Source organism: Protopterus annectens, chromosome 15.part0 (assembly GCF_019279795.1).
Source record: "Protopterus annectens isolate FY-2018-M chromosome 15.part0, PAN1.0, whole genome shotgun sequence".
In the NCBI taxonomy this organism is placed as follows: domain Eukaryota; kingdom Metazoa; phylum Chordata; order Ceratodontiformes; family Protopteridae; genus Protopterus; species Protopterus annectens.
The window spans coordinates 363,609,430-363,634,001 of record NC_056749.1 but is presented as its reverse complement, the minus strand read 5'-3'; the positions used below and the strand labels follow the sequence as shown (position 1 = coordinate 363,634,001).

The 24,572-nt window shown below is 41.2% G+C and overlaps 1 protein-coding gene across 1 annotated transcript in view; it reads left to right on the top strand.

Annotated features, from left to right (window-relative positions):
* CHRDL1 (chordin like 1) overlaps positions 1–24,572 on the top strand; it is a gene marked incomplete in the record, with an annotated part of 1,250,701 nt that overhangs the window by 98,239 nt on the left and 1,127,890 nt on the right. Inside the window, 1 exon segment of the mRNA XM_044057267.1 lies at positions 9,065–9,210. Within this exon segment, the coding sequence (XP_043913202.1) occupies positions 9,065–9,210 (146 nt within the window).

Here is a 24,572-nt window from a genome sequence, read left to right as displayed (position 1 = left end):
CTCTGTCTCCAACAGTCTCTAGAGCTACCAGTTTTCTTCCCAAAATTCTCCAATGAAGCAGAATACACTCTCCATAAATTGGATGTTCACAGGCAATTAAAGCTTCTATTTAGACAGGACTCAGCAACTTCGTAAGTCAGACCAGTTGTTTGTGTCCTTCTCAGACAATAAATTGGGTAAAACCATCACAAAAGCTACTATCTCCAAATGGATTAGAGATTGCATAACTCAGGCTTATTCTTCTTGAATAAGCAACTTACAACATCTATCAAAGCTCACTCTACCAGAGCTATGGCTACTTCTATAGCTTTTCATTCCAAGCTCGCTATATCGGAGATTTGTGCTGCGGCTACTTGGTCCAATCCGCACACTTTCATTTCCCACTATAAATTGGATGTGGCATCTAAAGGACGAGCATCATTTGGTTCCACGGTACTGGAGTGTTTTCCAGTGAGCCACCCAGGATTCAGGTGCTAGGGACGCTGTCCCATCAGTCAGAATGTAGGCGAGATAGGATCACATAACATCTTTTAGTTATGTACTCACCATAACTTCAGATGTTTGGGATCCATCTCGCCTACATTCCTAATACCCACCCTCCTTCCCCCTGCCTTGGAGATCAGAAGAGATTGAACGTTTTGAGTTCTACTGTTTTTATCTTGTTCATCTGACGATGTTATATAATCAGAGCGTGCATGTGTGCATGTATGCGGACAAACTAGATCTGGGGGACTGGTAGTGGTGCATCCTGGGATATAGTAAGCTCAGCCAATAAGAGACTTCGCTCTTTGGCATAAGCGTGCCGAGTCGGAGCCGAGGGATCGGCTCCAAACCCATCAGTCAGAATGTAGGCGAGATGGATCCCAAACATCTGAAGTTATGGTGAGTACATAACTAAAAGTTTATTTCTATAGGCTTCCCTTTTGGGGCCTACCTCCTAACTTCTAATTCTAATTCTCTTTAATTTCAGTATGTCTGAAAAAGTTAAAAGTGGGTTCAAAAGGTGCCAGTGTGGACAGAAAATGTCCATCACTGACAACCACACCTCCTGCGTCTACTGTCTTGGCCCTCTCCACTTGCAAGAGGATTGCTCCATTTGCCATTCCTTCAGTGGGAGGGTCATGACAGATAGACACAGGAAACTTATTGATAGGGGGCTTCTTAAGCCTGCTTTTCAAGAAGCCTTGGACAAGTCGGACCAGGCTTCTAAGTCTTGAAGGTCGAAGATGTCGGAGCCCATGTCATCGGCTCCGAGTACATCTTCCAAAGTTCGTTCGCCGGTTCCACAGACTTCGGGGCCAAGTGTCGAATGATTGTCTCTCACTGAGCCCCCAGGTCTTGGAACCGGTGTCGGAACTACCACCACCGTCGATTCTTCGGTCGGTGCCATCTTCGGCTCCTTCAACCCGTTCTTCCAGACCACTTTCTGATACTGATGTGGATCGTGTCGTGCAGAAACTGATGGAGAACACGGCTCTTTCCAGGTTGATTGCAGTTTCCTCCCAGTTGGTGTCGAAACTAGAAGGCCTCCCTTTATCTCCAACAGGTCCTCCTTCGAGACCCATTCAGTCTTCGGAGCCGGAAGAGGATGAGCCGATGATAGTGGAGCCATTGGTGCTGAAACCGTCCATAGCACGATCGACACCACTTACCTCGACTCCATCGGAACCGATAGGTGAGTCTGAGTCTATCTCTCCTCGGTTCCGTGACCGAGAGTCATACCGACCTTTCGGTGCCGACTCTCCTTCTTGGGGCCTCGGCACAGATCGGCTCGGCTCCGTCCTCGGGGTCGAGACCCATGGGCCCCGTGTCTCGGATTCTTCCATGTTCTTTGGAACCGGAAGAGTCCTCGGCCCGAGGTTCAGGGGCCTTTGACCTTTTGAGGAAGGTTTTGTCTACACAGACAACCACTACATCGGACGCGTCTTCTCCCTCCCCTAAGGAGCCGCTCTCTGTTTCTGTTCCCACGACACATCCAAAGTGTGGAGCACCATTGTCTCAGCCATCCCTAGAGGATGCCCTCTGTTCCTCTGAGGCCTCACCGGAATCCCCCTCCGATGAGGTCCCGAGGAAAAGATTGTGCAAGAGGAGGCACTTAGACTCCCCACAGGAATCTTTAACATCTGACACTGACTTTAAGGAGTCAGAGGGGTCTCCAAAATCACCCTCCGAAGATGTCTCATTTGCGGACATATTGGAGATATTAAAACAGAGGGGTGATTGGCAGTCCCTAGCCCCCACTGAGGACGAGTCAGTGTTGCTGAAGGCATTTGGTGCTCAACCTTCTACCTCCTGGGTTACTCCGCCCTTCGATGAGTTAATGGAATTAATTGCTCGAAGGGCGTGGGAGACACCGGACACAGTGGAACCGGTCCCTAGAAAGCCAGGTAAGTTCATTACTGCCCCCCAGGACAAGACTTACCTAACAAAAGGAGTCCCCGTTGACGCTATGGTGGTGGCAGCAGCCACTAAAAAGGAGATGTCGGAGTCTTCCTCTTCTGTTCATCCTCCTAATAAGGATTCTAGGACTATGGACAGTTACGGGAAGCGCGTTTTTAGTTCAGCGACTTTTTCCATGCGTTCGCTGAACTATTTGACACATTTTACACGACTACAGAGGGATCTCATCAAGGAGCTGAGAGATACCCTCCAGGGTAACACAGATGCTACTGTTTCAGATAAGGTGACAGCACAACTTAACACCCTTACCTCCATAGTGAACTCGTCCATGAGGCTCATCTCATATGCGGCTGAAGGGTCGAGTAGGTCCGCAGCTTCAGCGATTGCTCTACGAAGACAATCCTGGATGCAGCTGTGCTCTTTTGCGGAAGCCTTCAAGTCTTCTTTCGCCAACGCCCCCTTTGATGGTGCCACTCTTTTTGGGCCCAAAGTGAAAGAGACATTAACTCTGTGTGAGCAAGAAGGAAAGACTCTGTCTGCTGTCGGAGTCCGTTTTTCCGTTCCATCCAGACCGTACCCCAAAGGGCAACGAGGCGGAAAAATGTGGTTCCGTAGAACTCTGGGATCTTTCCAGGCCACACAGAGTGAACCCCCCCCCAGAGGCAGAGGGGGGGGCAGACATGGAAGACGCCGCCCTGGCGGCAGAGGGGGTCCGCAGAACCAAGGCGACAGGGATACAATCCCTGGTAAACCTTTCCAGCACTCCTGAATGGAGGCCCGACTGTCCTGCTCTGGAGGCAGTCGGGGGTCGCTTGGCTTTATACCCACAGGCCTGGCAAACTCTCACCTCAGACTCCTGGGTAAAAAGCATTGTAACCAGAGGATACAAAATACCCTTTATGTCAACTCCACCCCAACACAGAAGGTCTCCAGATGTACCACCCCGTCTGCGAGGCCAAGCAGCAATAGAAATTTCAAAGCTGCTCAAAAAAAGTCATTCAGCCAGTCCTGGTGGACCAAAAAGGATCCGGAACTTACTCAAGGTTCTTTTTAGTTCCAAAAAAGACAGGGGACTGGAGACCCATTTTGGATCTCAGCAATCTCAATACCTTCGTAAAGAAGGAAAAGTTCTGGATGGTCACGCGTCAATCGATCCTTCCATTTTTACAGAAGGACGACTGGATGTGCTCAATAGATCTCAAGGACGCGTACTACCACATCAAGATGGCCAGACCATCCAGAGATCACCTGCGCTTCCGGCTGGGAGTCAGTCATTTTCAATTTCGAGCCCTGCCCTTTGGGCTCACCTCAGCCCCCAGGGTATTCACCAAATGCATGGCAGTGGTAGCATCTCACTTGAGATGTCTAGGATTCCGGATGTTTCCCTATCTGGATGACTGGCTCCTCACTGCCACCACAGAGCGTCTCCTCATACAAGCAAGAAACTATACAGTCAACCTTTGTTCCCACCTAGGGATTTCCATAAACTTCAAAAAATCTGTCTTCTTGCCCTCACAGCTTATTTCATTTATCGGAGCGGACCTAGATACCCGTTTAACATTAGTAAAGCTCCCTCAAGTAAGGAACAGGTTCTTCTTCTGCTGCAATGCAGGAAAGCCCCGGCCAAATTGGTGTTGAAAGTTTTGGGTCTCATGGCAGCGTCCCTGATTGCGATTCCCATGGGAAGGTTGCACATGAGACTCCAATGGCTACTGTTCACGCAGTGGTCATTCCAACAGTTACCCCTAAAGTACGAGATCCTGATAACGGATTCCTGCAAACAGGACCTCTCATGGTGGGTGTCCAGCCAGGACCTCACTATGGGTCGTCCATTTGTTCTACCAAATCCGACAGCCACTATAACCACAGTCCAAGGGGAATGGTCCGACATAGAGTACAACCTGCACATAAATGTTCTAGAAATGAGGGCGGTGTTCCTAGCATTGCAACACTTTCAAACCCTCCTACCTTTAGGGACAGTAGCAGTTCAGACAGACAACATGTCTGTAGTCTGGTACATAAACAAACAAGGGGGAACCAAATCTGACCCATTATGCAGAGAGGCCATGAGAATTTGGCAATGGGCAGAGTCCACGGGTCGCTTTCTGATAGCAACGCACATCCCGGGGTCATCCAACGTCATTGCGGACAGGTTGAGCAGAGCCATCCTGTTACCTTACGAGTGGTCCCTCAAACTACAAGTGGCGGAGAGAATTTTCCGCAAATGGGGCCAGCCTTGCTGCGATCTATTCGCCTCCCCGATGAATGTCAAATGCAGAAGCTATTTTGCCCTTCTACCCTCTCCAGGGGATGTCCCCAGGGACGCACTGATACACGATTGGCCCCCGGGTCTCCTATATGCATTCCCACCTATTCCCTTGATTCCCAGATTTCTCCAGAAAGCCATGAACCTGGAAAGGACAATTATACTTATAGCCCCATTCTGGCCTCGACAGATATGGTTCCCCTTTCTTCGAGCCCATCTAACAGAGGAACCTTGGATCCTGGACCCAGTACCAGATCTACTGACGCATTCGTTGGGAGTTCTTCACCCGTCTCTTCTATCCCTCAAACTAGCAGCTTGGCTGCTCCACTTCCCCGCCTAGCCAGGTCTGATCTTCTTTCTCCGGCAGTGCAGCGCATTTTGGTTGCTTCTCATAAGGCTTCCACCACAAAACTTTACAACAGTAAATGGAAACTCTTTGTGTACTGGGCATCTAATCAACACTTGGACCCCTTGGTTGCTCCCTTACATAAAATACTAGAATTTCTTTCCATCCTTTTCCATGAAGGGGCCTCTACTTCCACATTAAGAGTGCAGTTGGCTGCCATATCCAACTTTCATGTTGGTGAGAATGGTTCTTCTATCATGTCCCACAGGCTTTGTAAAGCTTTTATGAAAGGTTCCTTCCATCTTCAACCTCCTGTCAGGGATCCTTTATTCCCATGGAATTTAAATTTGTTGTTGTCACAACTAATGTTACCACCTTTCGAACCAGCTTCTTCTTGCCCCCTGAAATTTTTGTCTTGGAAGACTCTCTTTCTTGTAGCGGTTACTTCAGCTCGGAGAGTTTCAGAGCTGCAAGCACTGTCTATTAAACCTCCTTACTTAAATTTTCACCCAGATAGTTTCTTTACGAACAAATCCGTCCTTCCTTCCCAAAGTATGCTCTGTCATTAATATTAATCAATCCATTGAACTCCCCACTTTCTTTAAAAAACATACCAGTAAGCTGGAATATGTTACACAAGTTAGATGTCCACAGGCAACTCAGATTTCATTTAGACAGGACTAAAGACTACAGAAAAACAGATCAACTTTTTGTTGCATTTGCAGATAATGTAAAGGGCATGGCAGTTACAAAACGCACTCTTTCTAAATGCCTTACTGATTGCATAGCCTTTGTGTATTCTAAGTCAAACCAGGCCTTACCCACCAAACCAAAAGGCCATTCTACTAGGTCCGTCTCCACTTCCTTGGCTCATGCAGCTCGCCTACCTTTGGACACTATTTGTGCAGCAGCCACGTGGTCTAAACCACATACTTTCATCACTCATTATAGGGTTGACAAAGCCTCCAAAGACAGGACATCCTTTGGTTACACTGTGCTCAGGAACGTTCTATGAGTCACTCAGGGTGATGGAGCTAGGGACGCTACCCGTGTGTAAAAACAAACGGCGAGATTGAACACTCTCACATAAAGAAGTTATGTTCTTACCATAACGTTCCATGTGGAGTGTTCATCTCGCCTTTGTTTTTACATTCCCCCCTTTCCCTCCCTCATGGTTTGGAAGAACGAGTAGGACTAGAGTCTGGTCCACATGTCTTACCTATTCCGGGTATCTTTCTTACCCCTAGTTGGTTGTCAGTGAGATGGTGTCTCTAAATGTTTTCAATCATAGCAGATTGTAACCTGGATACATTAGGGTTATTGTTTTTTTTCTGGTTTGCTTGCAAACTAGATCTGAGTAATGGCAGGGAGGATTGTGGGATATAGCCTGGTCTCGAGCTTCTCTTAGATGCAGAGCTTTGCTATGCGGCCGACTCAGAGCTGAGGATCGGCTCCGAACCCATGTGTAAAAAAACAAAGGCGAGATGAACACTCCACATGGAACGTTATGGTAAGAACATAACTTCTTTATCTCTTCTCGAAAATTACCTAATCAATGACTTGAATATTTTCCTGTACAGCTTTTGCATTTCAGTCTTCACATTTTATTATAGTCTTGGTGCATTGCTTTCTTTCTCTAGTCCCCCTTTCCAGTTGTATTAAATACTGTTGTAACTTTTATATCTGTGCTTCCACTAATGATGCTGCCGGCAGTGAAATGGCTACCAGTCACCTCAGCTCATTGATTTCTGATGTCACTGTTCCTGTCACCAGTGTGCTTTGGAATCCTGTCAGGTTTTGCTTTCACTTTGCGTGCTTTTCATCATCAGTCTCACTGTAACCAAAATTCTGAATCTGTAAGTGACTTCTCTACTCCCTTATTTACTTCTAAAGAAACTCTTCTTTTTCTCAGGAATCTGTTTTAGAACCTAGATTTTCACTTCAAGCTGGAAAAGTAATCGCTCATACATTCTGTCAGACTACACATGAGAAAACTTCAGCAGTTTCTCAAATCTGTTTGGACCCATCACTAGCAAGCTCTGTTTTGTCAAATCCCTCTGCAGAACTTTAATATGAAGAAACATCACTGATGGATTGATCAATTGCTTTTGAATCCATGTCTTCCAATTTCTCCCTCAGCCCCTGCCTAGTCTGTGAGCACAGATACCCCAGACTATGCTAGTAATAAATAAACAGGAAAGGGGGAACCAGGAAGTACCCCCTATGCAAATTAGCCATGACAGCCTGGGTTTTGCCAGTTCAACACAATCTATCCCTTCAGGCTACTTAAAATTCATCAGAGCAGAGTTCTGTGGCAGCCACTCTGAGCAGGTTCAAGATGACCCTCAAGAATGGATGTTGCTCACAGGAGTCTTCCAGGAGATGATCCAACTGTGGGGAACAGTACAAGTAGATCTGTTTACCCCCATTCACAACAGACAGTTGAAAAAATTCTGCTCCAGGACTCCTTGCAGAAAGGCCTGGAAGACAGATGGATTTTCATTCAAAAAAATGAAAATATTCCTATATGCCTTTCACCTGATAACCAGAGTTCTTTTAAAGCTCCAAAAGGGCTCTCAGAAATAATCTTTAACTTCCTTTTGGCCCATATAACAGTGGTTCTCCCTTTTCAACTTGGCCAAGTACATTTACCAAAAACCTACCCACAGGATAGACTTGCACAGGATAAGGGATCTCTGATTTTCCCCAACTTGGAAATTATACATCTGATGCCATGGATGACCGATTTTTGATCCTTTGTGGGCACTGTTTCAGAGTTCATATAACAGGTCTTAAAGAAGACTAAGGAATCTGCTGGTAGAAAATCTTATTTGGCTAAGTGGTAGAGATTTTCTGGTCGCTGCCATAAAAGGAACCAAAGCCTTTTAAAGGCTGAAGGTCTTTTGGTTCTTCAATGCTTGTGTGAATTGTTTAACATTGACCCTTCTTACTTCTCTTATTGTTTAGCTCATTCTGCCTGTCTGCTTTTTGCAGCCCCTTTCATCCTTATCTTCGGTAAAACTATTTTTTGAAAGGTGTGCTTCACATTTGTCCATCTAGGAAACCGGTGACTCATCACTGGGATCTTAACTTTGTACTTGAAAAAACTTGCACTTTTTCTATTTGGGCCAGCTGATTAAGCTGTTTTAACGTTCCTAACATGGGAAAATGTTACTCAGTATAACTTTGGCTAGGAGAGTATCTTAGTTGCAGGATCTATGGTAATTCGACCTTATCTCATCTTTTATAGATGTTTGGCTTAGATCACTGTTACCGTACTAACAGCTTCTTCCCCCATTGTTTTAACTTGCTTTGTGTGTTCAGTGTTAGGTCTTGTTCGTTTTCCTTACTGTCTGCCAGAGTAGCATTTCCCTTATTCCTGCATTTCCAATTTCTCCTAGCATATAACTAATTGCACTTAGACTCTAGCCTCCCTTTCTTCAGAGACAAGAAAGTTCTAAATGTTGGTGCCTGTATGACTGCTTTTAATAATATCATGCCCTTGTCCTTCCTTGGGCATATGGGCAAGTACTGGCTGGTTGTCTAATTCTTGGCAAGATGTGTTCCATTTAGCTTAGGCTACTGCAATAAATTGTCTATTTGAACAGCTACTGTTATGGTAAGTTTACTTACACAACTGTACTTTGTCATGTTTAGGGGTTATTTAATCTGTCTAGTTATAGTGGAGTTTAACAAATGTATTTTGTTCAACAGAGACTATATACAGTGTAATAAATGAAAGTGTGGTTACTACCATATTGAAACAAATTTATTTTTCCTTGTTTCAAATATAAAACCATGTTCTGGGCAGACATAAAGGAGGGGTGATTGTGCAAGACATGGAATATGGCATTTTATGAAAGTTAAATTACTGAAAAGACACTCAGTTTTGTGTCATAAAATATCTAGCATGTTAAGTGGGTCAGAATTTTGAAATGGGACCAATCCATTACAGAGGAGAATATTATGTTTCTAATGCAGAAAGAACAGAGAACCTGTAAAAGATAATGATCATTTTCTTTCTTTTGCAATTTTCTTTCCTTCCCTCTTAGATGAATTGCCCTTTCCAGGAGCTAGTAAGATAAGTGCAAAGTCATGTGAATACAATGGTACTGTCTACCAGAATGGAGAACTATTTGTAGCCGAGGGACTATTCCAGAACAAGCAGCCAAACCAGTGTGCACAATGCAGTTGCTCAGTAAGTGAACTAAAACTTGTAACCAAATGGAGGAGGTCATAAGTATGCCTTGCATGCTAAATGTCTAACTGCCTGGGTGTGTATACTGAATAAGGAGTATTTCAAGAAGAAAAGGCATGGTTCAGTGAAACAAATTTGATAGTTTTATACAAGTAGTAGTTCATACTGACTGTTCAAATTTATTATTCTTGAGCAAATCGTATTCAGTAAAGTCTTCAAAACTGAATTCATTTAATGTGCGTGTCTAATATTTATACTAACAAACATGGCTGTTGCTGGCATTTCAGCTTTAGGAACTACTGATGGAACACTAGGTCTGCATTCCAGAAATGCTTTTTTTCCTTGCATTGTCAGAGCTGTATGGCACCTACTATCTTTATCAACATAACCTTCATTAAAAAGGTAAGGAAAGCTCAGTCCCCCCTCCCCCAACAGGGCAGTTAATCTGTGTTTTTTTTTCTTTTCCTTAGATCTGTATGCACTAGTGTTTCTCATTTCACTGTCTTAGACAACATCTTTACAATTTGTTGCAGCAGCACTGCAGTAAATTGGATATTTGATTTATTCTTACTGTAAGGAATTTGCAGTTGACATATATTTGTACAATCTCAAAACACAAAGCAAATAGTCATCAAAACAACCGATTTAAGTAAAAAAGTAATAAACTGCCTCATCTCATTGGCCTTTTTTTGTTTGCTTGTATTTTGTAACCAAATATACAAGAGAAAGTAACATATGGATGTAGTGTCCTCCTTGGTTATATACTAATCTGAATGCAGAGTACGTTGGCAGCAACATTCCTGATGTAATTTTCTTACTATAACAATTCATCTTATCCCTGCCTATTTTGTAATTTTAATCCTAGTTTACCACATTTTTTTTTTCATTTTTAAAAGGAATGCTACTTTGGGGGTGGCCCAGCACACTACCAGTGTATTCATAGTTCTCCATTTTAGTTCTCTGATGGTGTGCCTTATCTACAGAGTCTGCATATCTTTCCTTTCTCTGTTTGGGTTTTCACTGGGTGCTCACTTTCCTCCCACATCCCAGAGATAGACCATAGGTAAAACTGGTGACCCTCCAAATTACCCATAGGTGTATATACTGTATTTGATTAAGTGTGGATATGTGTGTGTGTTTCCTTACGTGAAATTGTATCTTAGTAAGTATTAATCTTTCTGTCTCAGCCTGTTTCCCTCAAAACTGTCATACAAATAAAGCAGATATAGGAGAGAAAATGAATGAGAATTGTTTTAAATGCATTTGTTAACTTACTTTGTCAGGTATTATAGGTTCATAGGTTCATAGGTTTATACTAGGCTATCTGCCCTAAGGCATTTATAAGCCTAGCCCAAATTATTGTGGCTTACGCCACCCCTTATATGAAAAAATACTGTGCCCATTAGTTTGTTGTGCCTCTGTCCAGCAGTGACCCAGAGATGATTCCCATCCACAGGTCTAGATTTCTCTTGAACAGAGTCAGCTTTATTCCACAGCATAGGGAGTCTCTGAGTGATAAATCTATCCCTCCAGCACGTCCTATTTATATCCGTGCTAAGGTTTAATGCTCTAGTGGTTTTGGTGGATTTGGATTTTTGAGGTGGAGCATGTCCATTAATTCCGGGTTGGACATGGCCTTGTATGTCAGGCACATGTCACCTCTGAGCAGGAATAGAGCTGGAGTTTCTTCAATCTGGCAGCATATGACAGATTTTGGAGTCCCTTTATCCTTTTGGTGAGGAACTTTTGGGGTCTCTCCAATTGCTGCAGATGTCGGGTGAGATACATCCCGAATGGGGCATTGTACTCGATCATTGGTCTGATAAGTGAAGAGTACAGGGGAACAATGACCTCACTAGATCTGGATGTGAATCCCTTCATGATCAGGTGGGCAATGTAGAAGGTCTTTCTAACCACTTTAGCAATGTGAGTGTCAAAGAAAGGCCACTGTCAACCTGGGTCCCCAGGTCCCTGATAACCTCTTCTGTGCTTAGTGGATTGCCACCTATATGGTAGCTTGGGGTTACCTTGTTTTTCCCGAAGGGTATGACTATACATTTTTGGCGTTTAACTTCAGGCCATGGCTCTGGCACCAGCTATCTGTTTCCGTGAGTCCCTTCTGAAGGATATCAGTGTAGTTTGCAGTCATCTGCAAACTTTGTCAAAGTCCTCCCATGTTGGCCTGTACTTCTGAGAAGTAGATGCCAAACAATACTCTAACCCTGTGGGTTCTGTCCTTAAGCCAGTTTGCAACCCATCTTGTGACGGTCAAGGTAGGCTGTATGGACTGCCTTTCTCATCAATGGCCTTGGTGACTAAAGTTCAAAAGGCATGATCTTCCCTTGACAAAGCCAAACTGGGTCGGGTCCAATGTCTGCAAGTCCCTATATCTTTGTTTATGAGCTCCATTATGATCCTCTCCATAGCTTTGCAGACTAGACTTGTTTCCTGTGGTAAGGCTGAGATTAAACAGCTGCCTTATGTGCGGGTTTAATTCCTCATTTAGCTCACCATCCGGTCCCATTGATGCTGTGTTTTTAGCTTTAGAGAGAGCAGCTTTCACCTGCGCATTTGAGATGTCCGGGAGGCTACACTCGGCTGGGATAGTTATCTCTCCTTTAGGGGAGAGGGGTGAAGTTTGCACTGAACCTGTCTGCCAGTATGTTGGCAATGTCTGTGGGTTCAGTGATTTTTGTATCATTTTGGACTAATTCTGAGCATATCTGTGAGTTTCCACCCAGGTTCCTAACATAGCTGAAAAAGGCCTTATGATTGTCCTTTGAATCCATGGCACTTTTTCTCTCAAAATTGGCCTTAGTTGATTTTATGAGTGCTTTTTTTACTAATAATGATCAGGGTGACTTCCCTTTTATGGATTTTGTTCTATCATGTAATAGCTTTCTCCTCTTATTGTAAAGTTTGTTAATGGCTGGGGTCCACCAGACTGGACGAAGAGTCTTGGTTTTATTTGGGATTGCCTGATCCATGCAGTCCTGGAGGTGTTCATAGAAGGCATTTGTAAGGGCTTCCGTTGTGGTTTCCTCTGACTCAGGGGCCTTGAAGGGTACCACACCAGTCTTGAGTAGTGTGAAGTTTGCTTTAGAGAAGTTCTTCACTATGGTCTTTTTTGTTTGATGTGGATTTCCAGTGAGATTAGTTTATGATCAGATCTCACCAATGAGGGATATACTTTGTCCCCATGTTTGTGACAATGAGATCTAGTATATTTTCTCCTCTCGTGGGAACAGTGACTAGCTGTTCCATGGCATTTGAATTTATGAACTCCAGGAACCGTTGGGCTAGAAAGTTAGGGCTTGAGTAATGTTCCCAGTCTATATTCGGGTAGTTGAAGTCACCCAATATGATGGTGTTTGGAGATACATTTATACCCTCCAGTGTCTTCAGGAAGGCTGTGTGGGGTTCCTGAGTTTGAGAGGGTGGCCTGTAGCATGCTACAATTTGTAGAGCAGTTTTGCCTATTGTTAGTTGCACCTGGATGGACCAACCTGGAGGTGTGAGTATCCTTTATGAATATGGATACTGATATGAGTAAAACCTAATAGTGCCGGGTGCTCTCAGGAGCCTTGAACCAGGTTTCAGTTACAGCACAGACATCGATGTTCTCCATACTGAGAAGGGCCTTGCATTTTGAGATTTAGACTTCTGGCATTGAGCAGCATTACCCTCAATTTCTTCCCATTTTTGTTTTCTAAGGTGGTAGGTTTAGAATTTGAGCCTTGCCTAAAAAAGGCACTATGGGGGTGGCAAGAGCCTTAGCCAATATCCGGAATCCCAGGGGTGACAGGTGCAAGCCGTCCCTTGCGAGGCAGTGGCTTGTCAAGCATGTCATCCCAGGCAGACAGACACTGGATCCCCTTTGAATGACACCAGACATTAAGCCAATTGTTAAAGCTGATCATCTTGTGTCTATATTGTGGCATCATTCTTGGTGAAGGAAGGATACTGCTCAGGGTTAGGGTCATACCTGCCTGGGCTACATAATCAGAAAGCTCCTCTATGTCTCTTTTCATGCAGTCCACTCAGGTCGTTCACACCAGCATGGACAATGACTGTGTCATATTTGTACTTGCTGTGGAGTGACCAGTGCTTGTGTTATGTGGCAGCTTACTGTGACCCTCTCCTTGTTCAGCCTGGTGGTGTCTGACTATGGAGTCACCTATGACAAGTATGTTTGGTGTTGTATGCACACTGCTTTTGTGGTTTATGTGTTGCTTGTGGGGTGTCTTGAGGTAGCAGTTGTTTGGGTGTCTGCTTTGGAGGCCTCTGCTGTTTAGGTAAACTTTGTGTGTTTATGTGTTTGATTCAGTGGAGTGGTAGCATTATGTGAGGCTGGTTTTGTGGTGTGTGTAGTTGCCTTCTCCTCCTGTCTGGTCTTGCCAGTCCTGAGTTGAGAGAGCTCAGCCTCCAGTTTGGCTAAATAGCTGCATCTCGTATTTGTGTTATGTGGGAGGAGGAGAGGGTTGTCTGTGTACATGAGGCAGTTATAACATTGCCTCAAGATTCCCAGATTCACCAGCTGGACCGAGAGGAGATTGACAACTGACCTTTGGACATGCTAGAATAATATTGGGAAATCCTTAATTGAAAACAAGGGCCAGTGGGGAGTGAGGGTGTAGTGCTTTTAATTTTTAGTGCTGACTTATATAATTGCTTTAGTGAGCAAGTGCCTACAAGTAACTAAATGCAAAACGACAAACAGTAACTTTCTTTCAAGTGAAACAAGGAAATAAGTACAGTAAGCAATGCAGATATCACTAGTGATCCACAGAAGCTGAGAAGTTGTGAATTAGCTTCCAGGGAAATAACAAGCAAACAAACAACAAGTATATAAACAAAGCTAGATTCAGTAGGCCTGGATCTAGTCTATGCTAGAGCAAACAAGGTGAACCAATTTCAGTAAGATACAGTTCAAATATTCAGGCACTATAAACCTTTAACCAGAAATTCCCAGCTCAGAAGGGCAGAGTCCAGCCTCTTCTCCCACAAGAGTGCAGTCCACGAACCTTCTTAATGTAAAATAACTGGCCTGAAGCCCAAGTGCCTAAACCAGAACTAATACACTTGGACACTGGGCTCTCAATCAGCAGTTCCCAACTTAGAAGGATGAAAGCTACCTGTCCTGCCACCACAGTGCTTGCCACAAACCTTCCTAATGTAAAACAACTGGTCTGAAGCCCAAGTGCTTAATCCAAAAGACTTGAATGATAGCTACACTTTAATCAAGTTACAACCAAGCAGTAATAAATACCATTGAATACTTTAGAGAATGTCTGGATTAGTGCTCAAGTTACACAAACAAAGCTAGATCCAGCAGGCCCGAATCCAGTCTATGCCACAGCAAACAACCAACTTCAGTAAGAAACAGTTCAGATATGCATGCACTATAAGCCTTTAACCAGAAATTCCCAGCTCAGAAGGGCAGAGTCCAGCCTCTCCTCCCACAAGAGTGCAGACCACGAACCCTCTTAATGTAAAATAACTGGCTTGAAAGCCTAAGTGCTTAAACCAGAATTAATACACTTTTAGAATAACAGACACTGAGCCCTCAATCAGCAGTTCTCAACCTAGAAGGATGTAAGCTACCTGTTCTGCCACAACAGTGCAGACCACAAACCTCTCAGTGCAAAACAACTAACTGGTCCGAAGCCCAAGTGTTTAAACCAAAAGGCTTAGAATGAGTTACACCAAGCAGTAATAAATACAATTGAGTATTTTAAGATGATGCAAAAGTAAAAGAAGTAGGTAAAAACACAAGTACAGTAAAAGCAGATGAAATTTTTTTTCTGAACAAGTGCTGAGATCAAAGAAACAGATTTGAGTGCTGAAACTAGAAAACTGGCTAGTTACAAGCTTAACAAGAAAGGCAGGAAATAAGCTTAAATTTTTTTTTTTTTTTTCTATTTCCCAGATGCAGTAGGAGAGCCTGAAATCAGAATATGATCTCACTGCACTCAGTTGAGTGAGCAAATGAGATGGGCCCAGAGGCAGGCTGAGGGGCGGGCAGTTTCAATGCCACTAAGATTAACACCAAAACAAAAACAGGGCGGGTGGCTGGGAATAACTGAAGAGCAGAATAACCAGTTAAAAATTCCTTCAACACTCCTTCATACACAGTTTAAATCAATTTAAATACTGTATTTTTAAAGGTACTTAAATTCTCTTATAAATGAGATACATTTTACCAGCTATGAAGGCTTTGATGGCTACCCAGCTGAATATACTTATCTGATGCACAGTCAAACAAACTGGGAACCTAGAGCGAGTTTCGATTCACAGGAAAGTAAAAGATATGGGGAAAAAAGCATTCATACAGTGTGGTAGAATATGCTGGACTTGAAAAGGGATATGGCATGATGGTACACTACCCAAATATAGCCCCAAAAGCTGGTGAAATATCCAAATGAATGGGAACACATGTTATGCAAATAATAGTAAAACAAAATGTGATGAGGAAAGTAAGGTCATATTCTTGCACTGTGTTTATGGGAAATGATGTACGAGGTTTTATGCCATTTGTGCAAGAAGGATATTCATTGTTTAGTTATAAATATTATGTTAGATGGATGAGATATTAAGGTAGCTTCATATGTGATATAAAAAGATCAGGTATATATACTTTTTTGTTAACCAGATAAGTCCATTGGATACAAGTGTCCATTTTCAGCCCTGGCTAGGGTCACTGCATATTTAGCTGACGTGCTTGGAGGTACAGAATAGGCAAATGGAAGTTGAAGGACTAAAAGCCTGGACTAACTATAATTTAGTGGTAGACATGAATAAAAAGAAAATAAGTATATAGCTACTGACATATACATGTAGGGAAATCAAAAATGAAACTTTTACAGACTGATGATGTGAAATACATTCTTGAATGGATAAACCTAGGAGAAGTAATAATCTGTACTTGGGAAGATGAGCTAAGTTAATTATAATACTGAACTATATTGTAGTTAATGCAAGATGATCCACATAAAACATATTAAATGTATTTGCTTTATCCTGCTCACCTTCACCTGGAAGTTTTGGTGGAAACATGAGTGCAGATATTGTAACAAAACTCCATAACTAGGAATGTAAGACTTAGAAAGCGTTCATTAAAGCTTTTATATATAAACTTGTCCATGCCAGTGATGTAAAAGATATATTTTGTCCCTGGTACCGCCTTCTTTTGTTTCCAGTGCTCATTTAGTCCCTATTTGCATTTCTCCCAACCAATGTGTCACCGTCCTGAAGGAAGAATATAAAGTCAACTAGCAGGGTTCAATGGCTGACATATTGCAGTTGGTGCCAAGCTTTTATCTGTTACTCATTAACTTCTTTCAGACTGGTGTGTAATGAGTAAGCACACTTGAGTGTGCATCATGCTTGGGCCATCTCGTCAGCTCCATAGTTATATCTGCTTGCTTATAATTTTGCGTGAAAGATGTTAAGAAAAGTCTTGTTCACTCAACAGTACTCTGGAATACAAGAAGTTAGCCACACTTGGATCTGCCAGCACGGAGATAGGAAAGCAATTCTTCTCCATTATTAAAAGTACCAAATGATACAACAGTCCTAAATAATGCAGATATGTCTGGTTGATAGTGCATTGGTGTAGCACAAGAAAAAAGCAATCCTGAATCTATAAGTATATAATTGGAGTTAAAATTATAAACCAAAGTTCTGGAACTGATGAAATGCAGACTATGAGAGCAATTTGTCTGCATTTATAGCAAATTGATACAAATTATTTAGTAGCATAATTTAGAGCTAGTGGACGAGATATGTAGAAGTACTTTAAGTAAACCATATAAGTGTACCTTGATCAGTACAGCTGGGAGTAAAACACCTTCGTTGATTAGTTATATAAATTATTAAATAAGAAAAATATATAGTAAGTGAAGAAGAGATGTGTTGATATGACGAGTAAATTATCAACAAAAGAAAACCATATATATTGATAAACATCATAACACTAATTAGAAAGGGAGAATGTTGACAAAAATGGTAGAGAAGTCGTATGTAGAAGGTTTACTATTTCAAAAAATAAGAATTTGAAATGTTTAGACAAAGGTTATGAAAAGGAAAATAAACTGGTCATGATGGGAATGTAAGTAGAATATGCTATTTTTTCTTATATTCAGCAGCAGGTACAAGTTAAGAAGACAGTTTTCAGGATTTGCAGCACCATCTCATCATGATTTTTATGCATTAGAATGTGACTCGGCCATACATAGGCTGTGTCATCTGTACCTAGAACAACAAACCGATCACTGCATTGAGATGACAGTATGCTAATATAGACACTGAAGACATTGCTTCAGAATTGTTTCAAGCTGACATTGTGTTAACACAGATACTGAAAAAGAGATGTCTCAAGTTTGTGAACAATTTTTTTTTCCATAAAACTTGCTGATTATTAATCCCGATCTGTGGCATAGAGAGAAAAGGCCATTACTTTGAACCAGGATTGATTAGGAGCCCAGGCAGTGGAGGAACTGAGGGGAACTAGAGAGTAGTAATGCCCCCTCACCTCTTGTGGTAGGGGTGGGGCTTCGGCACACATACTTTGTATGCCGTCACCCTCCATTCTAGATTCCAAAATGGAGAACAACAACTACATGGCAATCTCTGGTAATAGGCGAGACCCCCCCCCCCAAGCATGTCCTATTGTATACTGTCTCTTGGACATTTATGGGCATGAATACAGAGTTAGAGTAGGGACGTAAAGATAAAAGCCTCAGTCTGGAAGGTGAATTTTCTCCCAGTGCTTGCACCTCAACATGAGTGAAACAAAGCATTCAAGGGGGAGAGGCTCTGGTTAGAGGGGGACCAGAGTAGAACAACATTGGAAAAAAATATTGACACGCTCATTCATTCACTTGAAAGTCTATTTCTCAGCCTTCATTTAGTTTCTAAACCAGTTTACAGCCTTTTTTGTATGCACAAAATAGATAGCCAAACTAAAAAAAAGCATTTGACTCATGGCATTGCCTGCATTAGATAAGTCCAGAAACAGGGCTTACACTTGATATCCATTATTTACAACACCCCAATAGTAGTGAGAGCCCCTGATCTGAGCTGTGGTGCAGAAAAACTCTTTCCAAAACCGTGTGTCACAGGCTAAGTATGTTGATGGCATCTAGAAAAGTAGATAGTTTCTGGTTAACAGTGCTTTGCAGTATATTTGCTATGTATCATAAGTATTGATGAATGTATATGAGTTTATCACAGAGAGGAATAAGGTTATGAGCTGCTAATAAACATATTCTTGTAACCCTTAGTTAAACTCTATTGGTCATCTCCTGCCAACTGTGTATGTCTGAGTAAGTCGTGCCAGTGGCACAAGGTCTCTACTTAAAATGAATGTCAACTCAGCAAAATAAATAATAATAAAATAATGTTTAATATGTCTGTGACCATAACTGTCATTCAGTATACTAAAATTATAGGACTATAAGTGTATCATTCAGTATGCTACCTCCATTAAAAAAGTATTAGACAAGCTACCTTCTACAGGAATTCAACTATATCTTCCTTTATACAACATTTACCTCTAATGTAAGAAAGACTGCAAGACAAAAACTTAGCCAAGCTAGAATTTTCACTGGTCTGTTATCATTTAGTTGAATGGCACATTGTCAAATCCACTTTGCGCACAGTCCAAAAACTGAATATTGAAAATGCCAAACACCAATATTCCGGAATGACAAACCTCACCCCTTCTCAACCCATGATAGCGCTTGTTTTTAGGTCCAGAGCCAGAGGCGCTGGAAGCTATTGAAGGCTGGGGGGGGGGGGGCAGAGGGTGAGAGTTGCACTTAGTGATCTAAAAAGGGCAATTTTTTAAAACTATTTACTATCACAACATAGGTTCACTTGGAGGACGTTTTAAGCTTAGCCAATTTCCCTTTTGGTGCTTGAATTAACATTTTCCGATTGGTCTTGCCTATTCCATGGCTGAAATTTGTATATTCGCCCTAGTGAGAATAACTGTGATCCTACCATAGATAATTTGAGGGGACCCATGTAAGGGATGCAGCATTTAAGAACTGCCTCTACCATTAGTGGCATGAGGGGCAATCCTGGAGTAAATTTTCTATTACCCATCCGTAGATCCAAGTTCCATTTGAATATGGACAGGGGTGAGCTTTGTTTTACTTGAATGGATAGTCTGTTCTGGAACAGTGGTAGCCTCTGTGCTATATATCCACCTCTTCACAGCATTCAGTTTAGATACCTGGACTGAATGTTTTTGATGGTAAAAAAAATCCAAAGCATGGAAACCTTGAGGTAAAATGCAGCATTTATTCCAAACAGGAAAAAATCACAAAGCTTTTGGGGATCAGCTCTTCATCACTGTGTAAAAAAGAAATCAAATGCCTCCATTTAAATAGCAAGTTCAATCCATAAAACTAATCACATGACACAGTTATATTAAGCACTTCAGTTTAAAGACACATGTACAAATAAAATGTTACTGAAAGTCAGTGTAGCCATAAAATAAGTAAAACATTTAACCAAGACCCATTCACACAAGATGTTATTTCAAAGTTAACTGTCCACTTTTTAAAATATGTTTAATGCTTACTGCTGTATTTAAACCTGGAAAACAATCCGCTTCTAAAAGTGTGATCCATGAGTATTCACATACTTCTAACTCATTAAGATCCCCCTCTTTTTTCTTCTGTATGATGTCAATCACTCAAAAGTTAAATGTATGTGTACTACTTTTCTCCCTCATATGCTTGCCCATAGCTTTAGTTGCTACCTGTCTACGTATTTCAGATTTGTGTTCAATATTTCTGTCCTTCAACCTTCTTGTACATTTCCTTATGTAGAGTGCTTGACGCACCTTACAGCATGCCATATACACAATAGCAGTGGTAATACAAGTTGCAAAACACCTGAAATTCTATTTCTTCTTAGTGTTAGGATATATAAATTCACAACTGGTATTTATATCATCACAGCATAAACAATTATAACAAGGAAACGTACCCTGTTTTCTACTTGTATTCAACTTATTATTTTTAAAGTCCTTATAGCATAATCTTTGTTTCAAATTCGGACAGGTACAATATGAAAACATGGCGGCCTCTCCAAGTATTCTAATTATCTCAGGCGTGTTTTTAGGAATACCCCAATTGCTTCTAACAATATTCTTAACACCCTCTGATCTACGATTATATGTCATGACATAGCGTGTATTATTATTTGTAAAAGAATTGCCAGAATTAACATGGCTAATATTACTAGAAAAGTGGTGTCTCGCTTTGCCTGTTCTTTCCATAATAACTTAATCTGCTGTACATCTAATAATGAGTTGTTATAACCACAGCAGTCAAAATTTGTGGCTATTCTATCCAGTTCCACTTTAAAGTTGGCCTCATCCGTATTTAGTTGACTGGCTGTTAACATCTGTCCTTTGACTACACCCTCAAATGTATGTGTGGCATGCATACTATTTCTGTGGACATACCCGTTGGAGTGCATCGCTTTTCTCTATATTGAAGTATTAATACCTCCACTACATTTAATTAGACTAACATCCAAATAATTGATAGTATCCACAGAAAACTGAGCTGTAAATTATAAAAGTTAGTGGTTTTGTTTAAATATTGTATATATACTTCAAGTTCAGCATCATTACCAGTCCACAGGAAAAAGGTCATCCACAAAGCATTTAAAAAATATTGTCATAAAAGGATGCAGTTCATTATAAACAAATTGCCATGTTAATTCTGGACAGACCAAAAATATTGGACATTTTTTACACACACACACACACACACACACACACACACACACACACACACACAAACTCAGCACCCCCCCCCATAAGAACAGCAAAACAAATTAACTCTGGCAGCAATAAGAAAACAGGAACCAGCAAAAACACTCAGGCAGCAACAAATGTGATCGGGCAGCATATTTGAGCAGAAAACTTTCCATAAAAGCTGTACCTGTACTGTATTTTAAAATTGCGTGTGCGGACAGGAACGCACACAGACATACGGAACCATTCTAAAGAAGAATGGCGCATGGGTTCTCCTTAAAGATGATGATGCCACCATGGAGTTTTTTTTTTTTTTAATGGTTGAAGTCTCATGGCCAGGGTACACCCCTCCCACCCCCACCAGAGTGGTCCTAGGTAATTTCCTATGTCGCTTAGTGCTGGATCAGGCTAGCCATTAATTTTTATCTTTTTTCTCCCAAGAGACAAGATGGTCTTGCAGCTGTAAAAGTGTGGGGGCGGGCCCCTCACCCTATGGTTCTAGCACCCTTGTCCAGAGCGGTAAGGAATGGTGACATTCAGTGTTTATTAGACAATAGTGAAATTCAGTATTTTGTTTTTCGCAGATGAGTCGAGTACATGATGACTTTACAAAGTGCAATTTGACAAAATGCTGCTTGTAAACTGTTTTCACTGTATGATACCTTAAAGCTCCTCTAATAGAGGCCCATGAAATATATGCATATGTCTCTTGCTGACTTCCTTTGACTGAAATTATCTGTGTTAAATAGTCAAACTTGGTGTTTGTATGTGGATAGCAGAAGTTAGAGACTTATTTTTCAGTACAGTCCTTAAACCATTCAGCAATGTCCCTGTTAAATGCAATTTTGGAAGGGAAAGAGTGGAATTGTATCCCTAACGTACAGTAGCTTATGCATACTTTTCTAGAAAGATTTAGGTGATGCTAAGTAGCGTTTGCTTATTAAAAAAAAAAGTCTGCCTGTGCTGTTTAACATATAATGTAGGAGAAACCCAAATAAATTATCTTGACATCCTTTTGGTTAATAGGATGAATGGTAGATTTAAGAGTTTAATTTACAGGAAACCGACTTATTCAAATACCTTCTTACATTTTGCAAGTAACCATCCATATCATCAGAAGAAGGCAGCGGTCAAGGGGCAAATCGTTAGAGCTGCCCGAATGATTACAGATGAATGTGATTATGATTTAGAATGTGGCCGGTTAAGAAGCATGTTCATCCATAGAGGGAACCCCAAATGTTCATCCATAGAGGGTACCCCAATAGTTTAGTTACTAGCATTATTAATGAGGTCACTTCCAAATGCAGGGGAGGTCATTTTATACCCTTGTTAAGTAGTCATACACATGATGTTAATGAAGTTTTAGATGGTTACGTAGAAAGTGGAGGTGACCTTGGTCGTAATAAAGATGTTAATAATGAAGGGTATCACACTAGTTTCCTATGTACATACTCCTTTGACTACCAGCTTGTAAAGGAGGTCCTGAATAAGAATTGGGACACCATCAGAAATGATGAATTTTTATTAGGAGTTGTCCCAAAAATTACCCACAGGAGAGGCCAAAATTTAAAGTGCCTCCTAGAAAAGAAGAAGCAGCCAGGCTCTAATAAAACTCACGGTATGTTTAAATGTGGTTCCTGTGCCCAATGCAAATATATTAAGGTTGGTAACCAAGTTTCTATTAACAAAGTGTACAAGGTTAGTAGTAACTATAATTGTGAGACTAAAAGTGTTATATATGCTGCACTGTGCAATTCTTGCAACGCTTTTTACATTGGGAAAACTGAGCATAGAATTAAACAAAGAATCTACGAGCATCATTATGCTATTATCAAGAAAGATGTCAATAATGCTTCGGCTAAGCATTGTTCCGAGCATGATGGACATGAGTTTAGATTTGTAATTTTACAACACAGGGAAGCTGACATTCGAGGAGGAGCTTGGCAGTTACTGTTAGAAATTGATGAACTCATGTGGCAGATAAGAACTAGGGCACATATTTTTCCAGGCATTAATAACAGTTTATCTATTAAATGTGTCCTGAGGTGGCTTTCTTTAAAAAGATAAGCATTTATAGTGCTTATTCGTGTCTATGTACATTATTAACATTACAGCAGAAGTTCTCTATTAATTGTAATATGAGTGATTTAGTTGTGAAGTCCTCCTTGCTAGTTTGTGAACGTGAACATGTCTTGTTCGATGTTTTTCTTATTGTATTTTATACTTTATTTTTTACTTGGGTATTTGCTATTTTCTTTTTTATTTAATAAGTTTGGTAGTAATATACATATATTTTTCTAAACAGTCTAAATGTCTTGATGTATTGTTAGTCCGTTTTTTTAATTACAAGTTTAATCAGATATTCAGTTTTTGTATCGCTTCTGTGAAGCGCTTCTTTAATGTTGCCAAGGTAAAATGCAGATTACTTTAATTGGTTATTCCATTGTCATTAATCACTTATAAATGTATTCGTGATTATCTTCCTGTCTGATGAAGGCAGAGTACTATCTTTGCTGAAAGCGCTAACGTTATTAAATATTTTTGTTTTATTTTAAAGTTGCCTGCTCTTATAGTGTCATTTCGCTTTTAACTGGTTTTTCGTTTTGTTTTTTTTTGAGTTTGTGATATTAAGTTGTCTGTACCACCATACCGAGGCAGGAGTTTTATCAGAAATTTATTTTTTTCCCAAGATCTTCTCCCTGGAAATCTTTGGCAGACATGCACAGAAGAGATATGCATTTTACTCTGAAAGACTTAAGTGGTGCAAGGTACACTAGAAAAAAACACAGCATCTACAAAGTAGTTGTTTACTTCATTTAAGGAAGGAAGATTATCTAAGCAGGTCTAATGGCAATCATTTGAAATGTCGGGACTTGGTAGAGCGAGTCCCGAAACATGGATACTGATTCTGAGATGTCCATTTCTCTGAATATTCCCTTATCTCTGAGGCAGGGCAATCTCAGAGCTGGTATATATAAGATCTGTGTGTCTGGGGGGGGGGGGGTGCAGAGGCTTTGCCTGCCTAAAGAAAGTTTAAAGGAGAAGAGCAGTGTTCTAAATTCACTAAACTCTTCTGCATTTTCAGCCTTTTCTTTCATAGTGTTGGCACTTGTAGTCTTGACTTTTCAGTAGGTATCCCAGTCTAATTGCTTCCTGAGAAAAGCTGCTTAATGGTACCCACATTTGGGTTTTTTTAGGGCTTCTAACTTAGCATTAAGTAATTTGAAGATAACTTCACTTGAATGCATATGACAGATGTGGCATGGCAGTCAGTGTCGGCCAAATGCCTACTAAGAAGCTGACGTGGGTATATAGTACCCACTCAATAATAATTTGACTTCCTGTTTTATTGTCTGTTAGGATAAATATTGGGCAGTTAATGTTTGGCAGTTGTAATAGGTCCTGAGAAAGGAGCAATTGTGGTCAGATGATGCACATTAAAGTCTTCTAGAAAAATGGTTTTAGACTTTACAGGTTCATGCACAAGTACTAGGCTAGCTGCCCTTAAGAGCCATTTTAAGTGAAGCCAGTGTCCATTTTTGTGCTCAAATTAACCTATCCCAGTTGGTTAAAGATTAGTCTT